This window comes from Diadema setosum, chromosome 2 (assembly GCF_964275005.1).
Source record: "Diadema setosum chromosome 2, eeDiaSeto1, whole genome shotgun sequence".
In the NCBI taxonomy this organism is placed as follows: domain Eukaryota; kingdom Metazoa; phylum Echinodermata; class Echinoidea; order Diadematoida; family Diadematidae; genus Diadema; species Diadema setosum.
In genome coordinates this window covers 44,843,337-44,866,692 of record NC_092686.1, presented here as the reverse complement: position 1 = coordinate 44,866,692, position 23,356 = coordinate 44,843,337, and the positions used below count along the sequence as shown (strand labels likewise).

Sequence of the window (23,356 nt, the reverse complement as noted above, 5' to 3'; positions counted from 1 at the left end):
ATTTTGAATGAAAAAAAATTTCTATTAAGATTATGAACTCGATAAAGTGTTTACTTTCTGTTTTGCTGAGGGGGTGGATCATGGAGGCATTTCGCTCAGAGTGCTTTGATAAAGCCTATAGTAGAACGTTGGGTGGAACCACGGAAGGGTGGAACCATCGAACTAACTTAGTTCGGTGGGTGGAACGTGGGTGTGGAAGCCACTGAGGTCAGTGAGTGGTGGAAGCTCGACCACGTGTACCTGCGATACTAGCTGATGATGCGACTATCGACTGTTCACGCACGTACACAAAAACCTACCACCATTCCACTGCACTGCGGCACTGCATGCTGCCTGGAAAGCGGCTGTACCACCAAAGTAAACACAGCTCCAGGTGCCAGGAGGAACAGGGATCATCACTGCTGCTAATACTGTCGTCAACAGTGCCCTTCTTTCTTGCCAGCCCAGCAAAGAACTTGACTTTCCTGAGTTTTAGAGCGAGGTCAGGTAGATTACCCTTCATTCTGCATCTTCAAGGACTGGTTGAGGTTATAGTTCCTGACTAACCGCAGCAGCGACACCAAGTACGTACCGTGTATGTATAAATTACAGCGCCCCGCGTCGGGGTTAGTTCCTGACCTGATTACTAACAAGTTAGACCCAATACTAGTAACGTTAGTCATAAAGACAATAGTAAATTATATTCTAGTAAAATTTACGCAGGAGTAGATCTAACGTTAGACCTCTAGTAGGCCCAGTACTATTGTATTATTAGTATCAAAAACTAGTAGTATACGGGTAATGACTTATATTTCGGATTGGATATTAAAATTATTAGTCATTTGACTTGATGACCAAGCCGCATTGACTTGGGTTTGTAGTTGTACTTCACTTAATTGTAGTAACGTTGTCGTTAGGACTTAGGTAGGCCTAAACTATTTGAATAGTCAGACAATTGGAACACTTAGATGCAAGAAAGATAGAGTTTAAATGTGTGGACAAATGCCAAAGCTCTTATCCGGGCCTCGGGGTGGATTAGAAAAAAACAAAAACAAAACAGTGCACGATACGGTTGGCTTGGCTGTCCAGGACATGGCTCCCATGGCCACGGCCCAGACCAGGACAGGGCAGGGGTTCACCAGCAGGGCAATTGCCAGGGGATATGCATGCTGTATCCTAGGAGCTTATATAATGTGAGTTTACCCATACTACAGAGACTCCAACCCCAAGCACATTGTGATCTGGAGATTCTCCCGCCTGAAACCCCTAGCCCTAGCAAACGGGAGACTCCGACTTGATGTCCTTGCGGCCGCGGTCCAGGGCCCGCTTGCCCTGGAAGCTAGTCAAGCATTCTAGATGATCTCTCGTGCTATCTAAGGCTTATTTTTCAACATACGATGACACTCAGTAAGAAATCATTTCAAGTGGGAGACAGAACCAGGGCGGGAGAAATCAAATCTCAAGCGGGAGAATGGGAGATTTAAAAAGAAAATGGGCTTTCGGCGGGAGATCTCCTGTCGAAAGCGAGAGAGTTGGAGTCTCTGGTACTACAATATGTCTATGATTGCATAAGCTTTGAGTTTTGTGATAAAACTAGCAGAGAAGATTGCTTTTGATTTTCCCAACCTACTGTACTAGTAGTATTCTCGTAACCTACCCACATGTATCGATACCTAGCTGTGACCAGCCCGAATGTGAAGTATTCGGGCTGTGGGTTGTAGGATTCGGGATCTCGTACGGGATATTATCGCCCCTAAATTCCAACTTTAAGTACCAAAAATTGCTTCAATTTGAATACATACCGATGTAGTTCAATTGTTAACAATACTCACCTGGGAACATTTGGTTCCTCTAATAGCCCTTTCTGTCCAAATTGATGACTTTGAATGATTCGGTCAAGAGGAATCTGCGAAACCTGTGCGCATGTGCTAGACGGACTGCAGTATATAGCCTTTTGACAAGGCCTTAGTTCTTGCTGTTGACAAGCCCCATAATTTTAATATTCAAGCATTAAAAGTAACAGCTACACTGGCTTTTGCCTTTATTGGTCCCATGCCACAGTCCCATCCCTTTTGGCCCAGAATCTACATGTACAGTATGTTGTACATGTACCAAAAAGTAAAAGCTTTTTACAGAGAGCCCATGCTTTACATAAACTATCATGGTGATTTACAGTCCAGTGTTCATCTCCTCTTGTTTAGTGTTGATGTAGCTGGGTTGAATGGAAGATTAACAGAATTTATCACACTTCCTCTTTGATGTCAATGACATCAGTGTGTTTATGTCAGTGTGGTATGTTTACAGTACAGGGGCTGTGAAATAATTTTGTTTTTGTTTTTGTTTTTGTTTTTAGTGTGTGTGCATGGGGGGGGGGGGGGTTGTCAATGTTGTGCTAGTACAAGTTGGGGCAAGGATCAATGCCCCCCTCCCCTCGGTTCCACATCCCCCTGCAGTAGGATACTAGGAGATAACTGTAATTACAACTGATCTCTCACTCTTTCATCAGGTCGTACTGTGAGGCAGAAGAAAGAAAGAGAGCATGGCCAGCTTCAAACTGTGTCTGAGAAATGCGAGGCAGGTAGTGCAGGTGTGCAGTGAAGGTGAATCCTGCCTGGTTGGGGAAGCCATGAAGAAAGTGGCAGTCATTCAGCAGGATGGAGACGATGGTGTGGATGTCATTGTGGACGGGTAGAGTTTGTTAAACACATTTGTTACCATATTAACTTTGCTGTCACCCTGCAATCTTTCGTTTATGTACATACGAAGAGATCGTTTGCGAAACGGATTAAGTGCCATTTAGGAAGTCCCTCATCACATAGTGCAAATAAACCTTTCCATTGATGCCTTGTTGCATAACAAGGAATATTCTTGTAGTTATGATCAGAAATAGACATTGTTCATGTTGCAATGTTGGCTCAAATGATTATTTACCTGCAAGAACAAGAGTAGGAAAGGAGAACCAGTGTCATAGAGTGTGGGAAGCATGGAATATGATCAGTATTCATATGAAGAGCTCAACAAAATAAAACAGCACAAAATTATTCTTATCACAACTGCTCCATGCAATATTTGAACATGATTTAAAGGGATGGTACAGTATTGGTGGAGATGAGAATTGGGCTTTAACTTTTTGCGAGATACCAAGGAACCACTTATGAAATAGTACAGAGCATACCACTTTAAAAGGGATTCAAAGTTTATTTGATGAAAATCAAGTTTGGAATGACTGAAACATCCAAAAACAATGTAAAATAAAGCAATCATAATAAAACTGGGTCCCACACTTTATTAGAATCGCTCTGTTTTGGATATCTGAAATTAGGTCTCAACCAAAACTATACGATCCCTTTAACATTTTACATTTTGACTATTTCTCTCTTCAAGGGAAGGTCGAATTGCTGATCTGGGCCACAGCAGTGCCATTCAGTCCAAATATGGAGACTGCCAGTTTGACCAGACTGTCGATTGTTCTAACATGTGTGTTATCCCTGGTAAGTTATGATGTGACTTTTGAACTTCAGAACTTGATAATTAGGTTTTCTGTCTTTTCAGAGTATGTAACTGCAAATCCTAAATATGATGATTTTAATGACCATGCTGATAAGTATCATTAGTTGCAATAATGATAGTAACTGTCTCATTATCATTATTACTATTGTGGAGGATTTGAAACTACCCAATATATTTATACATATTCTTTCGTGTCTAACCTCCAAAAATTATAAGTAATCGGTTGGGACAACACAAATATCAACAAATGTAAACAAAGGAATTAATTAAATAATCGATTATGTTCTTTTATTATTAAAACAATAAAATATCAGATTCTCCAGTGGATTTCTAAACCTGAACTTGAAATTATATATGTTTGTAAACAATGACAAAAAAATGAGTACTTGATAATTGAATTGAGATTCAAAAATAAATCTAATACAAATAAGAGACCACGTTTTACACTCTCTGAGAACTTCAATATACACTCATCTAATTAAAATCTAACGTAGATCACTTTACACTGTAGGAATGCTCTAATAATAACCTCTAAAAATAAGGCAATTGAATGTTAATATTTTACAATGGAAAATATTATTAATAGATCTATATACGAACGGGTGGCCAGGATAGATCAGGCTCTGATGAGAAATTAATGTCCTTGGAATAACTACGTTGCAGGTAGGAGACAGTGCACGGTGATAAACGGTAGCGATCCGGCAACGATGCAACAGGTAGCGATGTAACAGTAGAAATAGCGATAGCGATGTATAAACAGTTCTAGAAGATGAGAAACCAAGGAAAACAAGGTAGTGATAAGGGAGCTCTCAGAAAGAGTCAGGAAACGATGAGATGAGATTAGATGAGATGAGATGAGATGATATGAGATGAGGTGAGATGAGATGTTGCAGAAGAGATGAGATGAGATGAGATGAGATGTTGCCAGACAGATCAAAGAAATCATGTGATGATGAACAACAAAGTCCGAAATGAAAGTGTCTCTGAAGGAAAAAACGGTGGCTAGCTCTCTTCGTAATAAATAAAAATATCGGGAAATTATAGGATCATCTCCTGCCTTGAATATTGACCAGTAAGTAAGTAAGTAAGTCGGCAAGTGAGTGAGTAAGTATCTATCTACCAAATGTATCTTTTAAAATGTCTGCAAGACATTGCGTTGGTAGAATCCCACGTCTTAGCAACGAGACAACAATGCTAAAAAATGAGCGCGACGCGCTCAGAAAACGCACAAAGAGGCGCGCCTCAAATAGCGCAGCGCTCACTATCACTCAATAATAATAGAATACGCATTTATTTACAGGCACATACGTAATAGTCAATACATTAAATGTACATAGACTGTGGCTAAGAAGTAGGTCACAATAAGAACATGCTACACTATCATCAATGTAAACTATACTTGTATGCTGCTCTATTACTCTTTCGGCTGACTAATAGAGATGTTGCAAAAGATCATAGAAAGTGAATGTTCAAGTTTAAGTTGTTTTATTTCATCTCCAGCAAATTGAGGATACAATGAAATATTTGAGTATACATTTAATGACATGGGATCAGTACAACAATGTAATAAACATAATAACATGTAATAAAGAAACAGGGAATTGTTAACAGAATTACAAGTAAATGCTATATCTTCATGGTAAACTCCGAAACAAAGTTGTTGGAATTGTCATCATGAGAAAGTGTGATTCTATGAATGTTTGCGGAATGAAAGTCAGCAAGGTTTCTTGTCTCATCTGCAGGACTGATTGATGGTCACACTCATCCTGTGTGGGCAGGAGACAGAGTTCATGAGTTTGCCATGAAGGTAAAATGTCATACTTAAAGCACTAGCCGCTCAATTGATGAGAACATTTTTAGGTATAAGTGTGATCGTCCTTCTGGCAAACACTAAAAGTACCACCACCAACAACAACCACCTCCCCCGCCCTCTCCAAAGTATTATGATGCTCTATGGAAGCAATGTCTGCAGAGATGATCAATATTATATCTAGTTGTCCTATGAATGTAATTTTTGTATTACTAATATTATCAGAATCATTGTTACAGTCATTCTCATGTACTCTCAGTCAGCGGTCAAAATAAATGAGACTGTTCAATGGCTATACAGTCAAATAAAACAATATGGTCCTGCTTTTAATAATTTTCAACAGAAATAATGGTTGATAACGTGAGAATATTTCTGCAATACAGCTGGCAGGAGCCTCCTACATGGATGTGCACAAGGCGGGAGGTGGCATCCACTTCACCGTCAACCACACCCGCAGCGCCTCGGAGGATGACCTCTACGGGCTGCTCCGGAGCAGGCTGACCAGCATGCTGCACTGTGGTACCACGACCGTGGAGTGCAAGAGTGGCTATGGGCTGGACGTTGACACAGAGGTCAAGATGCTACGGGTGCTGGAGAGAGCGAGACAGGAGCTTCCCATCGAGATATCCAGCACGTTCTGTGGGGCTCATGCCATTCCAAAGTGAGTTGGCTTACCCAATCATTGAAATTCATGACATATATCAGATTTCCCTTTTTTTTTCCTTTTTTTTTTTTTTTTTTTGATGCTCAGGGATTGAGTTATATGACATGCAAAGGAAACAGCAGCTTGATTTAGGTACAGTTATTGATATCACCATATGGTTGATGTCTTGAAGATTATTATCTTGACTGATTTATATGAATGAGTACAGGTATACAGGGAAACTTCCATGGTTGAATTTTTAATCATGCAAACTATAAGCCAATGAGTTGTAGGGTACTACATGTGAATGATGTGCCCTGCCCCCCCCCCCACCTTTTCAATGAACTCCTTCTGACTCTGCTCTCCAAAGGGGTATGACTGTAGAGGAGGCTACGCAAGATGTCATCGATGTTCAGTTACCGCGTATTAAAGAGTTGATGGAGAAGGGGGAGCTGAAGGTGGAGAACATTGATGTCTTTTGCGACAAGGGTATCTTTGAGGTGGAGGAAACCAGGAGGATACTGGAGGCGGGAACCAAGATGGGAATGGCAATCAATTTCCATGGCGACGAACTCCATCCTGTCAGAGCAGCAGAGGTGAGATGCTTGTGGAATTTGATATTTTAAAATCTTTAGAATTTAACTCTTATATCAGCTGTGACAGTCAACATGACCACAAGTCGAGGTTGTGATACACTACAGTCAACTCCCTTTGTAATGAAGTCCTCGGAACTGGCAGTTTTCTTTTATTATATCAAAATGTGATTATAACCAAAGCAATAAATGATAAACAACATAGAGTGGATAATGTTGGGTCCTGAATATTTACTTCGTTGTAACTGGAGTTTCATTATAACCGTGTCTGTCATAACGGGAGTGCACTAGCTGTACCTTAAATTTTCTCCAGTCTGAAGTGTGATTTGTTGGAATGTTGGAGACATTAATTGGTAACAATTCAAACTTTGCATATATCAGATGATATGAAAAGTGTGTAGAAACATCACGCTAATAGGAAACATGGATATTGACCCACATTAGCATTTCAGTGTTTTTGTTCATTGCAGATTTGGTCAATATAGCTGGCATAAAACATCTTTGTGTGGGATGATTTTATCATAAGTGTGTGGGTCTTCAAACTTTTGTTGTAAACTTAAAATCTTAATCTGTAGCTTGGAGCAGAGCTGAAGGCCAGAGCCATCAGTCATCTTGAGGAGATCTCAGAACCAGGCATGGAGGCAATGGCTCAGGCGGGGTCAGTAGCCGTCCTCCTCCCCACCACGGCATACATCCTGAGGCTGAAACCCCCTCCAGCCAGGCAGATGATCAGCAAGAATGTACCCATTGCCCTCGGGTCAGATTTCAACCCCAATGCCTATTGTCTGTCCATGGTAAGGAGTTAACTTTCACGTCTTGGGTTGATCCCCTTTCCACTCTCTTGTGGTCCAAGCATTTTTTAGCTCACCTGAGCCAAAGGCTCAAGTGAGCAATTGCGATCGCCCTTCGTCCGGCGTCCGTCGTCCGTCGTGCGTCGTGCGTAAACTTTTTACATTTTCATCTTCTTCTTGAAATTCCCAAGACCGATTTTCTTCAAACTTGGCAGGTAGCATCCCTAGGTGGTTAGGAACTCAAGAACTCAATTTGTTAATATGGGCACCATGCCCCACCCAGGGGGCCCCCAGGGGGCCCAACCCCCCCCCCCCAAAAAAAAAAAAAAAAAAAAATTAAGGAATCTGTAAAAATCTTCTTCTCTAGAACCAGAAGTGATAGAGCTAAGTTAATACTATGAGTTAGTACATTGATGACTGTAGTTTCAAGTTTGTTCATGGCAGAATCAGGGGTGCCCCCCTTGGGACCCAGGGGAGGGGGGTGGGGAGGGGTCCTAATGGGACCTAAATTGTACATTTTCATCTTCTTCTTGAGAACCCCATGACCCATTTTCACCAAACTTAGTAGGTAGCATCCCTAGGGGGTTAGGATCTCAATTTGTTAAAATGGGCACCATGCCCCACCCAGGGGGCCCCCAGGGGGCCCCAAACCCCCCAAAATGAAGGAATCTTTAAAAATCTTCTCTCGAATCAGAAGTTATAGAGCTAAGATAATACTATGAGTGAGTACATTAATGACTGTAGTTTCAAGTTTGTTCATAGCAGATCCAGGGGTGCCCCTCTTAGGGGCAAGGGGGGGGGGGGGGGGTTGGGAAGGTCCAAATGGGGGCCTGAATTGTACATTTTCATCTTCTTCCTGAAAACCTCATGATGGATTTTCGTCAAACTTGGTAGGTAGCATCCCTAGGGGGTCAGGATCTCAATTTATCAAAATGGGCACCATGCCCCACTCAGAGGGCCCCAGGGGGCCGCATCCCCCCAAATTAAGGAATCTTAAAAAAATTGGGCCATTATTGTACATTTTCATCTTCTACTTGGTATTTTGGTAGAGCTGTGAATAATTTAGATTAGTGACTGCGTGAAAGGTGAACTTGCGATACTCAGGTGAGCGCTAGACCCGCGGGTCTCTTGTTATGCCTCCGCCACGAAGTGGTGCCGGAGGCATTATGTTTTTGGGTTGTCCGTCCGTCCGCATTCGTTTACGCGATAACTTGAGAAATATTGACTGAAATTTTACCAAACTTGGTCCAAGTATAAAGTATGATGGGGCAATTACTTGATTAGATTTTGGGTGAATTCGGCCAAAGGTCAAAGGTCAAGGTCAAATCATTAAATTGTATCTGTTTACGCGATAACTCAAGACTGGATCGAGCAAATTTCACCAAACTTTGTCCGAGGATGATGTATGATGGGACAATTACATGATTAGTTTTTTTAGTGAAATCGGACAGAGGTCAAAGGTCAAAGATCAAGGTCAAATCCAAAAATTTATCTGTTTATGTGATAACTCAAAACTGGATGAAGCAGCTTTCACCAAACTTGGTCCAAGGATGATGTATGATGGGGCAATTAATCGAGGAGATTTTAGTGACATTGGCAAGAGGTCAAAGGTCAAAAGGTCAAGGTCAAATGCTGAAAATGTTGCTATTTCCCCCATATCTATGCAATGCCCAAAGGTATTTTTTTGAAACTTAGTGTAGACATGTACTACTGCGTAAAGATTCTCCAGAGAGAGTTTCATGTCGTAAGTTCAAAGGTCAAAGGTTACACTGTAGGTGAAAATGTTGCAATTTCACTTTTCTAGCAAATGGTCGATGTATCTTCATGGAACTTGGTACATATGCATGTACTGACTGGCAGGGATTATCTAGGGAATTTAGGGGTCATGGGTCAATAGTCAAGGGGGTCAAAGGTCAAGGTCAACTCCTCAAAATTTTACTGTTTCCCTCATATACTAGTATATGCAATGCTTGCATTATTAGTTTTAAAATTTCATATATACATGTACTACCTAATGGAGATTCTCTGGGAAATTTCTAGCAGAAGGTCAAAGGTCAAAGGTTAAGGGTCAAAGGTCAGGTTTGAATTAAAAAAAATCTATTTTGTACTGTAATTACACTCTTTCTTCATACCTTGAAAATTACTTCAATGCATAAACTTATAACAGGGTCGGTCAGAAGTCAAGTAAAAATCCTCAATTCCCCAAATATTTGTACCTGCACTCTTAGACAATTATAGCAAACCCAGTTTGAGGAAAGTGAACATTCAAGACAGTTCTGACAAACCTGTCATATCAATATTTTGCCAGTTATGTGAAACTGTCATCACACATTGTGAAGACATTGTACTATACAACTATTGGGAGAATCATGCATTATGGCGGAGGCATCAGTCGCCATAGCAACATTTCTAGTTTATTCCTTACACAGCATTCCTTACACGCAACTATGTGATCACCTTTTTGTCCACACCAATTCATTGCACATATGTTTTGGTTTTTAATACAGATATGATTAATTCATTTGAGTTAGCGCAATGTTAATGTGAAGGTACTGTAGATCATATGAATGCTGTCATGATAAACGTTCATGTATACCGGTAGATGCACGTACAGACCTGTAACTCAAAGGGTTGAGGCTCAGAAAGAGAGCCTCTGTGACAAATCACATCTTTTCAAAACAACAGTAACTACAACATCACAAAGGCTAATGTTTTAAAACGTTTATTATTGGTACAGAAGGTGTATGAAATGCATCTTGGAGCACTTTGTAATTACCTGTATGGCAGTGGCAAATAAAATAAAAGTTATAAATAAGAGGTTATAAATGCTCAATGCTATTTTCACAATGTATTAGCCTAAAATGCTGATTTGCTTGCCAGCCTAAAGTCCTACAAGCCCCAAATTGAGTGTAAGCTATTTTATAGGAACTATACTATTCCTTGTACTGACTCATGCATTTTCAATCCAAATGACATCTTCCCTCCACTGCAGCCCCTGACGATGCATCTGGCATGTGTCATTTTCCGCATGTCCCTGGAGGAGGCGTTGGTGGCAGCAACCATCAATGCAGCCAAGTCCCTGGGCCGGTCACAGACTCACGGGTCGCTGGAGGTTGGAAAGGTCGCAGACATGCTTGTCATCAATGCCCCCAGGTCTGTTATTTGTGATTCCATTAGCTTCGTAACATTTTTAAACATTAAATTGTCGGTCAATAATTCTGTAAGAGCAATTCGTGATTCATGACTTTTAACTTTTTTACGTTTCAAAAATGATGCAAGCTTCACTGTGAAAAGTGCAAATTCTCTCCCTTATTTGCCAACTAGTTATGAAGGAAATGCTAAATGCTGATTTGCATTCTGATGTCATGCTGGCATTCATTATTTCAGAAGGCAAGTTGTGTATGTGATTTTTATGTTTTTATGTGTGTGAGGATGAAGTCGGACTCTAAGACTCAGTGAGAGAATGAAGGAGGCATGACTGCTTTGCTCTGTAGTCAAAACGCAAGTGTGCTTTATTCATTGTTCTCCGGTATTAATCCAACACATGTACATTTGATGTATCACCGTACATTATATTTACAAAACATGACCCGGTGACTTTCCGGTGTTGTTTATATCTATATTGCTGATATGGTGTGATGAGGTGATGATGAATGACGGGGAGAGCGGAAAGGAAGTAGGAACAGAAAGTAGCTGTCGGCGTATCAAAGATCATGATGAGAGAAAGAAACCAGAGAACGATAAGAACTTGACAGTGGAAGGGTGGCGGTGAGATGGCTGACTATGGAATGAATGAAACATGCTGTTTACAGCTACACCATAGATAGTCACAATATGTCTCGTGCCGACACAATAGTGATCATTTTGTAATTGAAAGGGCATGCAAATTCATTATGTTGGCTAAATTGGCCAATGTATCTTATTCCAGTTAAGGTTTGGAATACCTCAAGACATGTATTTATTATTTTGTGTACTATCATTGTCACATGTTCTGTTAAATTCTTTATGTAAATGATGATTGAATTTCTTTAGAATTTTTTATTGCACTGGACGCACTCGGTGATGATGGCACTTATCAGTGTTTCAGGAATCAAATCAAAGATAGTTAAACCAGTAAAATGAAACTGAAAAAGTAAAGACTAGTTAAGATGTTCTTGTTATCATGGTTACAGATGGGAGCACTTCATCTACCAGATGGGATGCCATCAGGAGTTGCTGAAGACTGTCATCAAAGGAGGAGCTGTAGTGTATTCCAGTGATAAGTAGCTATTGGAATTAAGGTAGTGTCATGTGCAAGGAATACAATCTAAGGAAGGTATATTACACCTGCAAATCAATGCAATTCAATGTAAACATTCCTTTTTTTTCTTCCAGTAAAGGGGAAGCCTTATTCAGCTGTTTGTTCAAGTTTGTTTATTTATTAAACGTCTGTCAGTGGAGAAGTATTGAACATAGATGAATATTCCTTCTTTTTTTGTTCGTATTTTGTTCCCCATTTGTGTTCACATTTGCTGAAATTCAGTATAGGCATGTACAAATATGGGCAGAAAATATTCCTAGTTCAACCCATCTCCACCTGGTTAGTTCATACCACCTTAACGCTGCTGAATCACTGGAACATGCCCATTGTTTAAAACAATGCAGGAGAGTGACCCTACATTTCCCTGAACTTGCCACTCTGCTAATGACTGCCAGAGGTCACTTGGCTTTGTATTCTTGTGACCTAGTGACCATAGGACTGTGTGGCTGTGAGTGTGAGAAGTCAGGCTTGACTTTCAGGCACTGGATTTCATGGTGAAGAAGCATTTACTCCAGATCTCTGAAATGTTATTTTGAAAGCAAAGCTAGTCATGATGAAAATGTTTATGCCATTAGCATTCCCAAATCAATGTCTTTGATTGATGATTACAGTGATGATAAAAATGTATGATTAGTGGTGAAAATATATATTTTTTAATCTCCTTTTCAGATTTTGTAATACGTGTCACTGTACTGTACTAAAGACATCTTCACTTCAAAAGATTCATGGACATGAACACAACAGAATTGTATTCATAATGTCCTTTTTGGCTGTATTGATTATGACAGGTACTTTTTCTTCATATGCAAAATATCTCTATAGCGTATTCGAAATTTTCATGCGTTTCCATTAAAGTTCCTGCATGATAACAGTGAGGTAGTATTATTGCACTGCATGTATCTTGGGGGAAAAAATAACGTATACATTGGACGACAGGTAAATGCATAGTGTACTTAAGAAAGATCAGTGTGAGATGTTCATAATCATGTTCTAATTTGTCACAAGAGACTGGATGATTAATTTTTTCTTGCTTTCTGTGTATTTTTTTCATCTCTCATCTTGAAGCAAGGAACTTTTTTTTTGCCAAATTTTACCAAAATATGAATGTGTATTAAAAATACATGTAGTGCAGTGGTTTTAGTTAGCATTAGTAGATCAGTGACAATGAAAATCTGCATTTAAATTTGAATCTTCCTTTTCCATGATCAGTTTGTGCAATATACGAATACACTGTTTATTGGCAATTTTTGCCTGGCAATGTTGCCAACTAAATCAGAATCTGTTATTTTTGATAAGGCCATCCCTTCCAAGGAAGAAGTGGAATTTTCTTATTACATAACCTTGCCATTCCAATAGTCTTCCACATTCAGGGCTGAATTTTTGAAGATTTTATCCATGCCTTGACCATTTATCTGTGTGTGGTGAATTGGGATGGGATGGTGTGTGTGGAGGGTGGGGGGGGGGGGATATAGATGGATGTTGATGTGTGATAAAAAGTGTATATGGGGACATACATTGTACTTACACAATGTAAATGTATACTTTATGTTTTGACTTTGCTTTCTACCTATCCTAGTTCAAGCGCCTTACTTTCATCTGTACACAGTGCCTTCATGGTGAAATACAGTACCAGTAGGTACAAAACATGTAGTACCATTGTTTAAATGCAGTGTACAATTGTATTCGATATTTTTTCTACTGTACTGTTTGCTGAAATAATTCATAGCGCGTGTACATTTACGTATACACTTATACCACAAAATCTTCATGTTTGTTTATGGTTATCCTTGGATATGATAATCCCATAAATCAAAGGAGCCTGTTGTACACAGTTCATTTTATAAGAGATAGTCCGATCTGAGTATACAGCCTATATGTACTGATATATGTACTGATACTGATATTTTGGTTGCTTTGTTTCAAAGACCAATAAAATGCATGTATAAAGCTGAATTTTCTGGGTTTTTTTTTTTTTTTTTTTTTTGCTTGCTTTGTGTGTGTGTGTGTGTGTGTGTGTGTGAGGGGGGGGGGGTAAGGGGATTCAGTGTACACATATGCTATATATTTATTTACTGGAGAATTACCAACAACCCTTTCTATATTTTATTATACATTTGACATAGCATATTGAATTTGCATATTGACAGTTTTCAATTAAAAAAAACATGAAAATAACTCACAATTAACTTCAAGAAAATGTAATGAAGCTTGAAAGGTTGACATTTTTTTTCTCCACAGTGTAATGACTATATACAAATGTATGTTACATTATGTGTACCACTAGCTTTGCAAGTTACACATCATGTCTTTGGATGACCACCATGGCTTCATTTTGCACAATACAAACCTTTATATATGTACTGTGCGCATCAAATTTGGGCATAGTTTGTGTACAAATTCAAAGCTGAATGAGGACTCTGTGATTGGTGGACTCTGCTACATTGCAGATGTGTATGCCTTTTTGTATGGTTTGCTTGTGGGAGGTGTATAGCATATGGCATTGCCTTGGCAGTTTTAGTGGCTGTGGTGACTTGGGATACATTGTTACATGTATGTATAATCCAACAAAATGAAGAGGATAACGTAATCTTTCCTCACCTCAGGACATGAAGATTAATCTTTTACATCATACATGTACAATGTACCTTGCTATGAATTGTGAGGTTTAGAACAAGAATAATCACCCGTCAGTCCCATCCCTGACTGCGAGTGCTTTTCTTGTACTGTATGATGAAAGTACATTTGGTAGCTGACACACAAGAGAATGCCGGTACACTGCACAGATGGTTACCGCTAGTAACTCTATACCCCTGATATTGAGTTAGTCTGCATATCAAGCTGTAATATGAACATGTTTATGTTTGAACGAGTGAAAGCAGGCATCCATCACAATGATCTGCCTGCATGTACACTTATAGTTTCTCTCAAGACTCAACTGCAAAGAGATACAAGTGTACATGTACATGTACTTACACATACATTGTACATGTACATGTATTTCAAATGACAGCAGGCGATAGCGCTTAAGCAGACTAAATCATGACATCTAGAGAATTTCATTCATAAACGTGTTTTGTTTTGTTATTTAACTTGGACATATTAACTTACAATTAATGCAGTATTAAAAAGACTTCCATCTACTGTAACATTAAGAATACCAGTACAGTGTAATCTTTGGGGTATGCAACAATAAAAGTGAAGGAAAGAAGAGGGACATGGGTACTGGATCTACATTACAAAATGTCTTTATTTGTCACATACTTGTATACATTATTCAACTATCGGGAAAAAAACTTATCCAAACAGATACTAATGAACTACATTAACTGAATTGAAGACTCCACACACATACAAAGAGTAGGCGAGCAGCAACTCAAATTTTTACAGACATGTCTGATATCAGACTTTGATGGATTCATTATAGTATTTTGTATGGTTAACTTTTCCATAAATGTATTTGAAGTCAGCATGTTACAGGTTATTTGAAAAAGAACAACAATCAAGACATTACCAAAATGAGATACTGTATTTGAGAGGTTTGACTTGAGTGTGTACTGTTGACAAACATGAAAATATTTGCTAATGAATATACATGTACACTCGCATCAATATCACGAGTATTGGTATGCGATATGATGCATGGAAAAAGAATGTAACAGAGGACTAAAATTATGGCAAACTAAAAAAACAGTGGTAAAAAAGAACATTGACCCCGTTTACAGTGCGAGGCTCGGCCGCGGCTCGGCCACGGCCGAGCCCTCCTTCATTTCAGGGTAAACGCGCAAAAGGCCAAATGCGAGGCCAAAATTGGCCGCGCATTTGGCCACGCTCTGGAGCCCGGCCTCTTCTTGGTGTAAACACAAACTGGGCCAAATGCTCGGCAAATTTTAGTCTAGCTTCCAGACCCTCTGCCCGTACTACTTCGCTATTCACGATATTAACCCCCTCAACGTCGAAAACTAGTATAGTTTAAGGTGGTTTTGTCCTGCAAAGGATTTTTCCTTCTGCAAAGGCCTTTGCCCGAATGGCGACTTCGTCGCCACGGAATCCAGTTGGCAAAGGGTCTGAAAACCAGACTATACCAAATTGCGTTTGTTTACAAGCAGAGCGCCACTACTACAAAATACTGAAAGGTTTGAATTAAAAGCGCGGCCGAGCCCAGCAGTGTAAACGAACAAAATTGCGAGGCTCGGCCATGGCCGAGCCCGGCCCCGCACTGTAAACGGGGTCTTAGTCAGTTGCAGGGATGCCTAAAACACAATCTTTTGAAATAACACAGAACTAGTCATGGTAAATTTATGTTTGTAAATTGTAACTTGAGAACAAGCACTGACAAACAAAGGACTACAGTAATGACTTATCCAACTTGTTTAGGTGAACTTGTCATAATCCAATGATCTCAGATCAGTGACATCATTCTTCCTTTCTCATCTAGCTCTAACTCAGCATCGATCGGATAAATTTACCAATCTGAAATTTATTGATTCTCGCATCAGATCATAAAATATGTGATGATTCCACTATGTTAATACCCTTGATAGATAAAATGTCATTGAAAGTAAAATCCCAGTCCTATTCATAGATCTGAATGGTGCAGAGTTGACTGTAACTACATCATCAAGCCATTTGAGTTATACGCACTGTCTTGGTATGCAATTGTGTGGATGTACTGAACAAATATCCCATGTCTTCTTCACACAAACTGTGTCAATAGTGTTGTGCAAACTTTGTTCCACAGTAAAATGCACATACTATTAATCATCAGTCTTCTTCTCTTATTTAACCAATTTTAAGAACCATTGTTACGACTCGGTGAAATATTAAAATGAATTACCAATAAAAAACAACAACAACAACAAAATTTACAGTTTGTGCAAATTACAATTGTATGACTGCTTCTGGTTTCATACATAGCACGACCCAGACTTTACAAAGTATGTGACCATGCCATGACAGGTAGCAGCTGGCTGGCTTCGATATAAAAACACTTGAAAAGTCAACGTCTCTATCTCTCCTGGAGTTCAGGGAACATGCTCACTTGAAAACCTGGAATGTCACATAACAGGGGTCATCCACTCCTCTGTTCAAGGTGACAACTGGCTTCAACAAGAGCAACAACAGGTCCTGGATGTCACACTCCTCGGTATCTATACAAAAAGTCCACAAAGAGTTCATTTCTCTCTCGAGGGGCTGAGTATTAGAAGGAAGTGGCTCTACAGCTGCTATTCCCTCATCTCGCCATCTTCCTCCTCTTCTTCCACTCCTCGGATGTACATCACATTGTTGCACCTGTGAGTGGAGAACAAAAATGTGAGACACATGTAATCTCCTGTAATTCATCATTTTATAATACAGCAAAATGTCATTCCTGTTTTTTTTTTTAATACTATTATTTATGATGGAAAATGGACTAGACAATGGACAAACAAACCATAGAGATGCAGAATTAACACAGGAAACCTACAGCTTCATGAGATTTATACAATATTTTTCATTGTATAAATTATCTGTAAAGGTCTCTGCACAATGTATGCATGCCCATTAAGATGTACATGTATATTAAACAGTTTTATGTTATTGAGTTGGTGGTTTTTTACTGAAATACCTTATACCAAACATATAGAGGAAGGAAAATGAAAGTTGGAAACTCTCTCTCCTTGATAAGACTAACACAGCTGATGTTACAGATTACTTAACATCAAACACCATGAAATTGAAGAAATTACTCACCTGATTAGAACTTCCCCAAGATTCCCTGTGAAGGTACCATCAATGTATTCTTCTGTACTTGCAAGCTAGAAATGAAACAAGATGTGAAATGGTTAAAGGTCCAGTTTACCTTTGGGAGCAGTGATTTCAAAAATTTTCAAGATTTCATATTTGATGCATATGTGTAGGTCTGTTGTATCATAAAACATCCTACCATATGAAATATTTGCAATAAAACCTAAAATATAAGGAGATATCAGGGTTTTTCTCAATAAACCGTAACTGTATACGGTTTAGTCTGGAAAATTGTTTATTATAACTATTGTTCACATTTTGTGTATTTAACAACACTTAACATCGATTATACGGATTCAAATTTTGACAGTGGTTGTTTCTATCCCTAACTCACACTTTAGAACTATTATACAGCACTAATGCTTTCATCTGCAAATGGTAAATTATGCCTTTAAGTGTGTACATTGCACATAGACAGAGCCAATCTCAATCACTTGGTCAAAACAATACGCCCTCACGGCATACTCCTCTAACCTGATCGAATACTCCTGTCTCCACTTGACAGGTACATGTACATATATTTTTACAAAGCACATTACTGTATTTTGTTCAAACCATGCCAAGAACTTTGGGCGTCAAACAGTAGATTTCTGCAAAAATCATACAATATATCATTACGTTCTCACATGGTCATCAGTAAGTTTGAAAGGATGAAAAAAACAAAAGAATAATTGAGACAAAGCAGAATTCTTGTACTTACAAATTTCTATTTTGCTGGTTTCAAATTTTCATTTGGTATCAACCTTTATGAAGTATAAAAGACTGTCATCTTATTTACCTTGTTTGGCCAGTTGAGAATGCTTTTACATGTGCATGACAAACTGGGTTGTAGTCCTAATGTAACTAAATTGTACATGTTGTATGTAAATCATAGGACAAAGCAGATCTCAGTGATTAACGCATGTGACAACCAGGAGGAATAAGGTTACACCTAGTGCACTTTCTATGCAAAGCACAAGTTAAATGGACATTTACCGAAGAAGAAATATCATATTGTGTACGGTAAGCAGTGGGGAAAAAAAAGTGATAGGGGGTAGGCCAGTTAAAATGTGGGCAAGATCAGACAATTACGAACATAATTACCATCCTAAAGATACAAAGTCAACATTCATTATTTACTGGTCACAAAGTATCCAAATGGTGGTGTTGATCTGTGATAATGCAGTGAGCATAGGACTTTGATTGTTCAAAATAATAATTAAAAAAAAAAGTTGAATAATATTCCACTTTTTTCTCAGTACAAAAAAAAAAAATCCCTGAATTAAAACAGATGTTAATACCAGTTGTATATCAAAAACAACCCCCCAAATCATAGAAACTAAACAATTCATAAGTACATGTAGGTAATGGTGTATACAAAGCAAGGTGGCAACATGCACTTATTAGAACACTGGAAATTGTTAAAGAGTCAACACCTCACTGCTTCTACAATATGTGCTGACAATGATGCAATGTGATCCTCTGCACAGTGAACAAATAATGTGTAAGACCTCACCTGTACATTCATGTAACCATCAACAGACACAAGGTAGCCCTTGTACTCCATTCCCCACTTGAGTCTCACCATTACAGGTTTGCCAGTAAGACCATTCAAAAATGGCTTAGGGTTCAGAGGCATTCCCTGTAGAAGGGGAAAAAAATGACAAAGAATAAACTAGACAGCTGTTGATAATAGCAATGGTACATGTATGTGTGCTCTTTGCAGACATGCAACACTGTTCTACAGTACATGAATTCACAAGCCATGCAATCAGATGCCTAGCCCGACCAGACACCGTGCTTTGCATGGCGTCAGACAAGCGGGGCCTTGCCATCACATCGGAAACCACAACACAACTATAAAACATATACAAATTTATATGTTACTCATGTAAAGTGCATGATATTACAAAAGGTACGTATTCAAGTTCATAGACAGCCCTCGCGATATGTCCACTGAACAAAAATATGGCACTTTCTAGTGCAATCCCTGACCATTGGGGTTCATCATTGCAGAATTCAAAATGGCGCGTTGATCTCTCTGCAATTATGCGTGACCATAAGTGCAGCACTCTTTGCGTGCGTGCACTGCTAGCTGCTTCCCTGTAGCAGCAAAGTCGACAGTGTGACCTTTAAAAGTGCATTTAGATTGCGTGAACTCCTGATAAAGACGATGTACCATTTGCACATGCTGCATATAGTCTTCGTTTTCAGTAAGTTGTGAATTGCGTATGTCAATATCGATAACATAGTATCAAGTCTCATTAATGAAGATTGTCTTTAATGAGTTTGAGGTAACAAAAAATGATGTCAAAACTCAACGCGATCGTAAAATTCGCTTTGTGTTTGCTCTGTGTTGTGGGCCGCTCTGGTAGTCCTGTGGTACAGCCCTGTCACGATTAATTTATACAGCGACTGGGCTGTGTATCATAGTTATCAGACGCCATGTTATGTACAGAAATCTCCTCACATGCACGTGCAAGCCTGCTCTGAAAATCTCACTGCAGTCACAGCTTGCATGCAGCCATGCATGGCTTGCGCGCTGTCTGTGTGCTGGATGCGGCGGGACGCTTACACGAAAGGCGCCCAAGGGCTAGTGGACGGCAGAATTCATGAAGAAAGTGAACCTGTAATGCCTAGTAATGGAAGTTCTACCTACTGTCAAAGCGATTTAAATTTATTAGACATCTTGTTTGCTGACAAATTCGAATATATTTTCTAGGGGGCGTAGTACAATTTTTGTATTCTATCAGTGTGCTGTGGAATAATCAACACCATACCCGTGCAAACTTGCTAACACGCCGATACAGTATACATGTGATGTAGCTCTAAATAGAACTAGTTTAGACCTAGTTAGATTCTATAAATGTTTGTGTCAGATGTGAGACAGATCATGACATCATCTAGACAAGTTAGATGAGCTGAGCTGAGAGTGAGAAGTGAACAGGGTTTTTATTGAAATGGGGGCCTCAGCCTGCAGCAGGCCGCATCAGCATGAGCAGCTCGCTTGCCTTGAAGCCGTGTGTCGCGAGGGCTTCATTTGACCGACAAGTATGTCTAATTCCATGAAAAACTTCTCATTTATAGTAATGACATTTGCTGGGTCAGTTTTTCGCTTCTTTAGACAGACACCATTGACACATCCGCTATTGCGATGGTTTCAGCCGTTTTGGCTTAACGCAACTTCGACCCAGTTCCCCCCGCATAAGAATGGTTATCATTATTTTTTCCAGCTTGGTTTTCAAACCAATCTGGAAAAAACATAGGATTAATCAGTAAACATTTTGACTCACCTCTTCCACTGTTTCTTCCTGTTTTCTGGTCGTTTCCTCCACTTCTTTGCAGCGCTCCCCAATTCATCGCCACCTTCATTTGAAAAATGACCGCACGAACGTCTACGGCAAGCCAAATGCTCCATACAATCACTATATCATTCTGTACACTAATACGTTTATTGACTAAAGTACTAGTAAGCTGTTCGAGCGCTAAATTTAACTTCGTAATATTGTAAACGAGCAAGTCAAATGGTCATTCACAATATTACGAAGTTAAATTTAGCGCTCAAACAACTTACTAGTACTTTAGTCAATAAACGTAAGTGTACCGATATACTGTAGTGATTGTCTACGGCAAGCCAAATGCTCCATACAATCACTATATCATTCTGTACACTAATACGTTTATTGACTAAAGTACTAGTAAGTTGTTCGAGCGCTAAATTTAACTTCGTAATATTGTAAATGAGCAAGTCAAATGGTCATTCACAATATTACGAAGTTAAATTTAGCGCTCGAACAACTTACTAGTACTTTAGTCAATAAACGTAAGTGTACCGATATACTGTAGTGATTGTATGGAGCATTTGGCTTGCCGTAGACGTTCGTGCAGTGATTTTTCAACAAGGCGGCAATGATCATGAATTGGGGAGCGCTGCAAAGAAGTGGAGGAAACGACCAGAAAACAGGAAGAAACAGTGGAAGAGGTGAGTCAAAATGTTTACTGATTAATCCTGGTCTATATGTTTTTTCCAGATTGCTTTGAAAACCAAGCTGGAAAAAATAATAATAACCATTTTTATGCGGGGGATCTGGGTCGAAGTTGCGTCAAGCCAAAACGGCTGAAACCGTCGCAATAGAGTATACATATTAATGGTGTCTGTCTAAAGAAGTGAAAAACTGACCCAGCAAATGTCATTACTATAAATGAGAAGTTTTCCACGGAATTACAATTAGACTCTAGAGTAAGATACTCCGTTTGCGGCAGGTTAAGGGTTTTCCCACACTGTAAACAAATCAGGTAAATTATTTTTCAACCATTTCATATATCATATTCATAGACAAGATTTATTCATTAGTGCTATTGTTTTCATTAAAAAATTGACCAATGACAAACGCAGTTTTCATGATTTACCAGGGCAAAACCCGGCACAATTTTCACTGATATGCGCCGTGACTAGCTCTGCTTGCGGCACGGTGTACAATCCCTATGCAATACAGTACGCGCGTGCTCCGCGATCTTCAGCTGAACGCCTTCACATGTCTCGCGAACACTGCGTAAGCGCCAATTCCCATTGCGAAAGCACGTGAAACTAGCGGGCGCACATGCACTGGCTGCAAACAGGATCGCAATTCTGGTGGTGTTGTTGATGTCTTTCTCGTGTTTTTCTCATTTTTTTTCGATGGTAACATCCACTTTCCGAAAAAAATTGCGGCCCACATCGGCTCGGGAAAGTTCTATTTTATGCAAGGATATGTTTTCAAAATCCACGAACATCGGGAAAACGACAAAAAATCCAGTTTCTTGAAGTAGATTTCTAGATCTACCGAAAATAAAATTTTGGATGCGATATGTCGTCATTTAGGTGAGAAAATTTCACTTTTGTTGGAGATTGTGCCCATTTTATCGGTTGGTTTTTGTTGATTGGTAGTGTGTTAGTATATGTGTAGAACTCTAGTGTGCATGTAACAGTGTAATGCTGTGTTTAGCGGTAGGCCTATAGATTCTATTTCTATACGAGCATGTTGTACCTGCCGAGAATGGGCGCACGGCCGCATACTGCCGCAGTTACTCTAACAGTTAGGCATACTTGTCGGTCATGAGCACTAGCACCCCAGCCATGGCCATGCTCATGAGGCGGAGGGTAAATTCAGTAACTTCAATTACTTAGTAGAGTCTAGTTCAGTATGGTGAAAAGAGAAGTGTTCGAATACACTCCGGCCGCGGCATTGCGTCAGTGCATAAAGTGCAGAGCGCTGTGACCGAAAATCCCTCACACATTCACTCACGTAGCGTACACTGCCTTGTGTACATTTACATTCCTGTCAATAATACGTTTCATATCAATCATTTTTGCCCAAGGAAAAACACATTCTTTTAACAAGAATATTTAAGTGTACTATATATTTAAACTAAAAAGCATCACAAAGGCACTAAACGTTGATCTTACCGCACTCATATTGGCAGATTTTCTTAACTCTCAACAAGATAGAAAGTAGCGGGCTTCTGAGATAACAACACAAACACGCAAGAAAGATGATAACCTTGTAATACACATGTGGGACGCACTCTACGCTGATGCAGCGACTTCAGGTCAAAATTTAGATTGTGGTTTTTGATTTATTCATTTTATTTTACATTGGAAGGCTAGTTAATTTATATAAAGAACTAATAATATATAAAGATAGAATGTGCTATTTCTAGTTCATAAAATGATAATACAAATTTGTTCAAAAAATGAATTTGATCACTCTTCAACTTGGCAGTCAGCTTGCCAATGGTCGCAATTTCGTTTTATACACAGTCTGGGGACCAAATCAGGTATGCCCTAAAAACGACTGGAGAACACTCTAAGCATCCATGGGCAACTTGCAAAATTAGAGTTTTTCATGATACAGTATTTTCATAGGACCTACATGTACTTTTAATTGGGAGCATGCATGCTTGGAAGGAAGGAAATGCCCTATTTTT

General features: G+C 39.3%; 2 protein-coding genes across 4 annotated transcripts; one reads left to right on the top strand and one right to left on the bottom strand.

Moving 5' to 3' along the window:
• The first annotated feature begins 341 nt into the window (after positions 1 to 341).
• On the top strand, positions 342 to 11,604 carry LOC140246034 (probable imidazolonepropionase). Of its 3 annotated transcripts, none has more exons than XM_072325483.1 (9): positions 342 to 481; positions 2,486 to 2,667; positions 3,364 to 3,470; positions 5,232 to 5,296; positions 5,683 to 5,960; positions 6,313 to 6,538; positions 7,111 to 7,329; positions 10,319 to 10,479; positions 11,499 to 11,604. In XM_072325483.1, the coding sequence occupies exons 2-9, from the start codon at positions 2,519 to 2,521 to the stop codon at positions 11,590 to 11,592; spliced, it is 1,299 nt and encodes a 432-aa protein (XP_072181584.1). In that variant the 5' UTR covers positions 342 to 481; positions 2,486 to 2,518; the 3' UTR covers positions 11,593 to 11,604. The 3 variants fall into 3 exon arrangements, with proteins under 3 accessions (XP_072181584.1, XP_072181582.1, XP_072181583.1); XM_072325481.1 differs by having other exon boundaries at positions 342 to 486; XM_072325482.1 differs by lacking the exon at positions 342 to 481 and adding an exon at positions 1,113 to 1,386.
• Positions 11,605 to 14,855: 3,251 nt separating this feature from the next.
• Positions 14,856 to 22,943, bottom strand: LOC140246309 (small nuclear ribonucleoprotein F). Its single transcript, XM_072325776.1, has 4 exons — positions 22,836 to 22,943; positions 18,906 to 19,031; positions 17,357 to 17,421; positions 14,856 to 16,915 (listed from the first exon to the last, which is right to left on the bottom strand). Exons 1-4 carry the CDS (start codon positions 22,842 to 22,844, stop codon positions 16,849 to 16,851), a joined length of 267 nt encoding a protein of 88 aa, XP_072181877.1. The 5' UTR covers positions 22,845 to 22,943; the 3' UTR covers positions 14,856 to 16,848.
• Positions 22,944 to 23,356: the final 413 nt, after the last annotated feature.